At 38.4% G+C, this 8,913-nt stretch overlaps 1 protein-coding gene across 1 annotated transcript; it reads left to right on the top strand.

The window, feature by feature from the left end:
* The first annotated feature begins 209 nt into the window (after positions 1-209).
* On the top strand, positions 210-4,776 carry LOC112175594 (long-chain-alcohol oxidase FAO4A). Its single transcript, XM_024313286.2, has 3 exons — positions 210-689; positions 2,382-2,651; positions 2,794-4,776. The coding sequence occupies exons 1-3, from the start codon at positions 444-446 to the stop codon at positions 4,633-4,635; spliced, it is 2,358 nt and encodes a 785-aa protein (XP_024169054.2). The 5' UTR covers positions 210-443; the 3' UTR covers positions 4,636-4,776.
* The last annotated feature ends 4,137 nt before the right edge of the window (positions 4,777-8,913 follow it).

The raw sequence follows: 8,913 nt of genomic DNA on the forward strand, positions 1-8,913 counted from the left end.
CGATGGAAATAAATTACGTGTCTTGATGAAAGAAAATCCATAATTAACATCTGAGGCTTTGGATTGATCGCCGGTGCATGATTGCTTAGTTTTAGGCAGACACAGACCAAGTGTCAATGACTGACTATTTTGAAAAGTTAGAATAAAAATGGAAAAAAACAAGCCACATTTAATAATTGGCAGGTACTGCGAGTTGATTGATGGGCCGGGTAGGTTTATTGAATCGTTTCTATTCTCATTTTCTGGTTGCATGCTCTCCTATTTTTGACACTTGACAGAGGTCACAGGCACACACCGGCTACTTACTGCTCCATCTCATTGTTACGATTTGGTTCGGTCATCCCCTTCACGCTCTCTCTCTCTCTGAAATTTTGAAACCAAGTATGAAGGTAGCTTAGTCTGTGACTCTCACAAAAAAGATCGTACGTTTTCACAAAGCAGCTATGGAGCAAAGTGAAAATGAAAAACATGCAGAAGATATTGAGCTTGGAGGCGTTGATGCAAAGAAGCTTGTTGGAGGATTTGTGTACCCAAACTCTCTCTCGTCCCGTGAAATGGAGTCGCTCACTGCCCTTTGTGACACCATCTTGCCCTCTATAGACGTCTCCGGTGACGCAAGCACTTGCACCGATGAGTCCTTGATCACGTTTTACCGGACATCAGCGTCCATGGCAGGAACACCAGATCGAGTAAGTAAATCTCGATCGTCTTTACTTGGTGCATGGTTGTTACTTGTTGGTATTGTTGTTATTGATCTACATGTTTCCCATGTTCTTGTAAGTAAGTAGACCTGTAAATGGATCGGATTTTGATCCAGATCCGTGGTAATTAGACGAGTTTTGATTTAAAAATTGGATCCGTTAATCCATTAATGATTCGGATCCGTTAATCTATTTATTTAACGGATGATACATGGATTTATGTTGATCCGATCAGTTAATAATCCGGTTTGTTTTTATAATAATAAAATATTTTAAAATATATATATAAAATATAAAATATTAAAAATACTTGAGAAATTTAATATTTCAATTACCTTAATTTATAACTAGCAGGGTCCACTCACTATGTCTGTGGAGAGAAGTTAAAGGTAGTGGAAAAAATTTCCGTACAATTACTATATTTTTTGCTTTTTTGATTTGTTTTCTTCTATTTTGCAGTTTACCATAATATCCTTATTGATCAATTATATTTTCATAGTTTTTTAATATATAAAGATTAAATTGGTAAAAAAAATCATTTTAGAGAGGAAGCTCTCTTCTCTTAATAAAAGTATAGATTTTAGAGAATATTTTGATAATATAATTCAACTTTTAGCGATACTCTTCATGTTGTTTTAATATTTTATTAATGTTTTTATGAGGTATCATGATAAAAATTTAATATTACTATTTAAAAAATTATTTATAATTATAAACGGATCGGATTAGCGGATCAGGTATCCTTTAATCTGGCGGATACGGATTTGGATTGAGCTATTAACGATTCACTAGGTTAACGGAGCGGGTCGGGTTGAAATTTTTTATTAGTAAACGGATTCGGATCTAGTCGATCCTCTCCAAATCCGGCTTATTTACAGGTCTACTTGTAAGTTGCATGCTCAATATTACTGTTGAAACTTGCATGTAGCAGATTAAATTTAATTGTTAGGAGTTGGGAACTGTGAATTAGTGTGTGAATATCATATATATTTGTCTCATCTGTATAAGTCATTGTTCATAATGAGGTTTTTTTTAATTTTTCTTGTTTTTGTTTTTGAGCCAAAAAGAACTAGGATTTGGAACCTTAATTACGATATATAGTAAGCAATTTTACGCCCCAGGTTGTTTTGTTTCTTCTTTGTTGTGACTGGGGTTGTTTCCCTCGGATCGTCGTTCTTTGTATTGGCCTATGGCCCCTCTCTTTTTTTAGTATACAAGTTAATTTACCAAAAAAAAAAAAAAAAAAAAAACATCATCAATAAAATCAAGAACAAAAGTGAACCACAAAGAGTTAATTAACTAGAATCTATAGCTCACCCAGCTATCCTATATGTACTTATCTGATTAACCTGACCACTAGTACGAGCATGACACACAAAGACTTGTTAAGTCGGAATTATTTCAAGGTCTATAAAGATGCTCTACCACAATTATGTCGCCAAACTGAACTGGTAAAGTAGTGATCAATCAAAGTAGGAGGCAGAAGACCGGCCTGAACTCTCAGTAAGTAGTGTTAGAGCTAATGCAATGTGAAATAGACGGGGCTCTTAACCATGAATGTTCCAAACATATTTCTTAACTTTTGTTGATAAATTTTTTGATTACCTGCTGTTCTAGCTATGTTACTTACTAATCATCTAGTTATAGCTAATTAAGTCTTACTCAAAAATCTATATGCAGCTAGGGGGTTTGATAAGTGAGAGGCTAGAGCATCCAATGAAGTGGTTGATGCGATTATCATTATGGCTCTTGTCAACATGGATAGGAACCTTCATATTATGTGGAAGAGGCAGCTTGTCAACCCAATTTCCCTACTTTCGGAGTTTTGCCCAAGTTTCTCAGCAGAAACGAGAACAGATAGTGGTGTCATGGTCTCTCAGTTACTTTCATCTCCTTCGGATGTTCTTCAAGACCATCAAGCTTCTCACTCTCCTCGTCTTCTTCACTCAAGTAAAATATACATATTCTTATTCCACTTTCCTCGTCTCCTTGCATTAGAAAAAAAATATATAGAAAAAGCTATATATAACATATATAGAATTCATTAGTAACAAAGTTACAATGCTGACATCAAGGATTCTCGTAACTACAGGTGGATGAGAATGAGGAGAACCTATCTTGGAAAGCAATTGGCTACACGGGACCTGATCCAGATATCCTTAACAAAACCAATCTATCAACAGCATTGACAAGAAACGGATATGAAAGACCAGACACTGAAGAACAAGAATATCAAAGAACTTACAAAGAAGAATTCTTTGGACCTCTTTACCATGGCATCATCAATTTGAGCAAACCAAAGGATGTAGTTGCCAATAGTCTAATGAGATTTGGAATTCCAGTCTCCGTTATTTACTCCCCAAAAACATCGTCTGACCCTTCTTTAATTTTCCGATGCGATGCTGTAGTAATTGGTTCAGGCTCTGGCGGTGGTGTTGTTGCTGGCGTTCTGGCCAAGGCTGGTTACAAAGTGATCGTTTTGGACAAGGGAGACTATCATGCCAGAAAGAACCTTACACTTCTTGAAGGACCCACAATGGATCAAATGTACCTATCAGGAGGTTTGGTTGCAACTGATGATATGGGGGTTTTACTACTTGCTGGCTCCACTGTTGGTGGAGGCTCTACAATCAACTGGTCAGCCTCAATTCGAACACCTCAGCATGTAAGTAGCGAATGGTACAATCACCATGGGCTAGAACTGTTCGACAGTCAACTATATCAAGAAGCCATGGATATTGTCTGCCAACGAATGGGAGTTCAATCTGACATACATGAAGAAGGATTCAGCAATGCTGTTTTGAGAAGAGGGTGCCAAGAATTGGGGTATCCTGTACATAATATTCCTCGAAACGCAGGACCAGATCACTATTGTGGTTGGTGCTGCCTCGGCTGCAAGGATGGAAGCAAAAAGGGTACATCAGAGACATGGCTGGTGGACTTAGTTCGTTCAGGAAACGGTGCAATTTTTTCAGGATGCGAGGCTATAAAAGTATTGCATACGAGAACGAAAGGTAGAGCTCGAAACGCAGCTACTGGAGTCATGTTTGAATTTAAACATGAAGGAGCAAAACAAGTCTGTGTGGTGGAATCTAAGGTCACAATTGTTGCTTGCGGTGCTCTCAGTACTCCAATATTGTTGAATCGAAGCGGATTGAAGAATGCCAATATTGGAAAAAATTTACATCTACATCCAGTTGCAATGGCATGGGGCTATTTTAATAATCCAGATTCACCTAATCTCTCTGAGAAAAAGAGCTACGAAGGAGGGATAATGACAGCAATGTCTACTGTCACTGCAGATTTTGACAGGTCTGGCTATGGAGCGTTGATACAAACACCTGCATTGCACCCTGGTATGTTCTCAATTGTAATGCCATGGATTTCAGGCAAAGATATAAAGCACCGAATGAGCAAGTTCTCTAAAACTGCCCATATATTTGCATTGGCAAGAGATAAAGGATCGGGGACAGTACTAACAAATGCACCAAACTCAGTCAGCTATCAAATGGAACCCGTTGACGAAAACAATCTAAACAGAGGACTTGAGAAGTCATTGAGGATTTTGGCGGCAGCGGGAGCTGAAGAAATTGGAACCCATCATTTCAAAGGGAAGAGTTTAAACGTGAAGAAGGCAAGTTCTGGTGAATTTGAGCAGTTTGTGAAAGAGGAGAGTTCGAGGCCATTAAGAGACATTTCATCTAGCATCTGCTCTGCGCATCAGATGGGAAGTTGCAGAATGGGGGTCAACGCAAAAGGGTCGGTAGTCAACCAGATGGGAGAGACGTGGGAAGTTGAGGGACTATTTGTAGCAGACTCGAGTGTTTTCCCAACGGCTTTGGGAGTCAATCCTATGGTTACTGTTCAGTGTATTGCTTACTGCACTGCGCAATCTGTTATTCAAGTGCTTCAGAGAAGAAAGCCGGATGTATAAATTCTGGGGTGGTTTAGGTCTTGCTTGGTTCTTGACATAAACTGATAAACCAAATCAAAATTAAATTTGATAGATTTGGTTCAGTTTGATTCGGTTCAGTTTATATCAGTTGTGGTTTGATATTTATTATTTTTGGTTTAGTTCCGGGTTTTTTTTTTTTTTCTTTATCTTTGGTGGAATAACACACTTATAATGTCAATACACACACCATTTTATAGTGAAAATGTTCATACTCACCTTTTTTTTTTTTTTCATTTAAAAATTAAAAAAAAAAACGGATGTGTAGATTATAATTTAATGGTGTCAAAAATAACGCCTATATAATTATCGGTGAGCCATGACTCGTTTGTTATCTGGAATAACCTATATCGGTGAAGGTTCAAGTTCAAATCTCACTCACATCAAGGATGAGTGTAATGGGGATTAATAATAATAATAATAATAATAATAATAATAATAATAATAAATCACGCCAGTGTAATCTATATTATTATTACAAGGTTATTTGTGCATAATTCTACTAGGATTTCAAGTTCAGTGGTAGAGCTTTCCTTTTGGAAGCATGTTTGGGGTGCAACTGTTCCAGGTAAGGTTATAGTCTATGCTTGTTCTCAGATTCTCCCTACTGTGGTAAAACTCCAATCTAGGAGAGTGTTTCTTGAGGATGGTTGTATGTTTTGTAATGATGCGGAGGAATCTATTATACACATTCAGAGATATTGTCCTTCTGTGAAGGAGGTTTTGAGCATTTTTCAAGAGTTTAACTCTATTATACACATTCAGAAATCAGTGTGAATTGATATTCACACATATAACCGTGTGAAAATGTTTTAATTTTTACACAGACATCTGTTACTGTTGTTTATTCACACAGATTTCTGTTGGTATTGTTATTGTATAAATTATTGTAGATCTAATTATACTCATTTCACACAATTATCTGTTAGTATTTTTGTTTAGCGCAGATATCTGTGGCTTTTAAATGAGTTAAATCTGTGTGTATTGTTAATTTTCTAGTAGTGATATTAGACGTCATGCAGGGGTCTATGTCTCTGCAGGAATGGCTTACTACTTGCTCAGGTACCATATCTCAGGAGAGTTTTGCTCTACTACTTTATGTTTTGTGGTTTATTTGGAAAGAAAGAAACCGAGAGGTTTGGAATAATAGGGCCCTTTCTATTCAACAACTTGCGTTCCAAGCTAGCTAGAGCACAATTTGTATTATGTCTGCAAGTCTACAAGCCTATGAATAGCCCACGGTTGGGTAGGAGGACTGGTGTTTGGGTACCTCTGGCGGTGGGATGGTTAAAGGCTAACATGGATGGTGCCTTTGATAGTAATCGGAGGTTAGGTAGAGTTGGTGTGCTAGTTAGAGATTCTACTGAGTTGATTAATTATTGGAGGGAGCTTGCATCTAGATCATTATATTTTCCTCCCCTGCGGAAGTAGAGGCTAAGGTAGTCAGGTTTGCTACTACATTGGCAGTGGAGCACAGTTTGTCCCCTATTCTTTTGAATCAGTTTGCCTTTCCCTTGTGCAATCTATTTGAGCAAATGGGGAGGATACTTCAGTGTTGGGATGAATTGTTGATGACATTTCTGCTAATATGGGTTCGATTCCTGGTTCTTATTTTTCTCATGTATATAGGAAGGCTAATTTTGCAGCCGATAAATTAGTTAGACTAGCTTTTCATTCTTATTTTAGTTTCTTGATTTGGTTGAGCATATGTGGAGGAATGCTAATATATATACATACTGTTGTAGCAACTTACCTATGAGAAATCTAACTTGCTTTGCTTACAGGATCACAAAGTGCTCGCCGATGCCATATTCTACTACCTTGGTAATAAGATCAATCTGTCGAGCCTTTTCGAACTTTTGAGAATGAGATTTGCAATCTACAACACATGTGAAAATACTATTTAAGGAAAACAGAAAAGAATGAGACCATAATTCATGAAATGTTTAAGGACACCTAGATTGTGTCTCTGGCCCAAACTCTCATTACTTGTCTAAGTTGTAATAGGATTAGGCTTATAGATATTCTCGGAGATATCTTCATAGATATCCAAATCATTATATGATTATGTTTCCTTGTGTACTTGCATGAGCATTTACCAAACATAATTAGCTATAATGAGCTACGCTCATGCTACCGCCAGCAGTATCAATAACGACCAAGGGTGTGACCTATGGAAACACAGCACTACAGGCTATCAGCGGAGCCCCGGGTTACCCCCAGATCACCTCCCACACGCCTCACCAAAGTCGCTTCGCTGAACCATCAGAAGCTGGGAACTGAAGCATGTCAGTCCCACATCGAAAACAAAGAAGAGGTCAGCCCCTTCTTCACCTATAACTCCTCTCTCCTCATTAATTACGCATTTACTACTTACCTACTGTTATTCTGTCAACATAAATACATTGACTAACTTAGGCATCGAAGAAGAGAAGATCGCCCAACGCGGTCTCCCTCTGACGCCCTCTGTATTTTACTTGACAGGTAGTGGAAGTACCGAGTACATCACAAGTAGCGGTCCGCCCATCGGACCAGCGTTAACCAAGATTTTTCCACCGCTGAATCTTAGACATTAACACCTTGTAACACTCTGATTCTATGCTTGTAATTCTTTATATAAAGAGGCCTCTATTATCAATGAAAATACAACTCATTCTCCCAATTCTCTCTGCTGTTCTCTGCATCCCCTTTTCCTAAAACACTTTATCAGCACAAAGCCCTAACCCTGAAACAAATAGCCAAACTCTGAAACAAATAGGCAAAACCTAAATCCGAATGTAAAACCTTGAAACCCTTTCTGCCTTCGATGCACACCTTAAAGACCTTCATCCCAAGAGTCCAGAACCAACGGCAGAATCCCCATAACCGGCCTGAAAACTACCAAATCTGCCCCAAGAATCAGAATTAGATTCTTCACCGGTTCACCACCTTCCTGATCTCCTATTGCCACCAAATTTTGTCTACAGCAGCGCCTCGATCCCAGGATTCAGGAACCGGAAGCAGAACCTCAAGAACTGGTATAAAAGCCACCAAACCTGCTACCTAAGTGACTGAACCGCAAGCAGAAATCCGGACATAAGCCATTTATGGTAGTTTCGGTACTTTTCAAGGTAATTTTTCATTAAAGTTCCTGCTTTCCATACTTTCAATTTCTTTTCATTTTCTTGGGGACTTGTAATGACAGTTGCGACCTGAATTTCACCCCGAAACTCGAACAAAGCCTGTGGGGCCCACCTTAGGTGAAATTTTCCAAAAAAAAATCGGCCGAATTCCCATAAAATGAACTACGCAAAGTTTACAAACCCTAGACATAAGCATAACTAATCTCACAACCATATATATATATTCGAAATATTAACATTCCAGATATAATTTACATTTCGAAATACAATTCCACCTTAACCTAGTCAAAGCATTCGAATTCTCAAGTACTAAAATTTCCCCAATTTAAACTAGTTATCCGAGCAGTTCTACGTAATTAAGCCGATATCATACAAAGGTAGGTTAAGTGATGACCTACAATCAAAACGAAAGTGCTGGATCCTAAGCCTCAATTTCCTAGACGCAACCTCGGCAAATCTGAAACATGGGCATTTAGAAAACCAAAGGACCCAGGGGAAAACATTTAAAAACGTTAGAGTGAGTGGACAAAAATAAAATAATTTACGAAAATAACTAATTGGATGCTTTCCCATTTTCTCGTTATTTAAATCCGGCATGCAGTGTAATTTATAAAATATCTCCCAATTTCATTTCCTTTTAAAGTCAACATTTCCATGAAAAACATTCGATGACTAGAGAGGGCTGCTGACTAGTCATCTCATGCCATCTGGAGGGGACTGCCGCCCGGATGACCCATCGGAGGGGGCTGACTGGAATTTAGGAGGCGGTGGTTAGAGGGGACTGCCGACTATATAACTAACTCAGGCCATCTAGAGGGAACTGCAGACCAGATGATGCACCGGAGGGGACTACCGACCAGAATATTGTCTGGAGGGGACTACCGACTAGACTATTACCTAGAGGGGACTGCCGACTAGGTAATGTACACATGCGCCGAAAAGTAGTCTCCTTGTCAACACATTCCTTTTAAAACTCTTTTCTTTCAATAGAAATCACATTTAAAACAATTAATTATTTTCAATTCACAAAATTTAATCCCAGACTCGAAAATCCAGACTACATGTGTAACTTAATTAAAACAAAAGTTCACTCACAGGTGAGCCTCGCCGCTAATCATGCTGCCTGCTAGTGTCCTCC

The sequence above is a fragment of the Rosa chinensis genome, chromosome 7, assembly GCF_002994745.2.
Source record: "Rosa chinensis cultivar Old Blush chromosome 7, RchiOBHm-V2, whole genome shotgun sequence".
NCBI lineage: Eukaryota > Viridiplantae > Streptophyta > Magnoliopsida > Rosales > Rosaceae > Rosa > Rosa chinensis.

Coding starts and splice junctions, on each gene's coding strand:
- LOC112175594 (XM_024313286.2), top strand. CDS start 444: ATGGAGCAAAGTGAAAATGAAAAACATGCAGAAGATATTGAGCTTGGA. Junction 690..2,381: donor TGGCAGGAACACCAGATCGA/GTAAGTAAATCT, acceptor ATCTATATGCAG/CTAGGGGGTTTGATAAGTGA. Junction 2,652..2,793: donor TCCTCGTCTTCTTCACTCAA/GTAAAATATACA, acceptor TCGTAACTACAG/GTGGATGAGAATGAGGAGAA.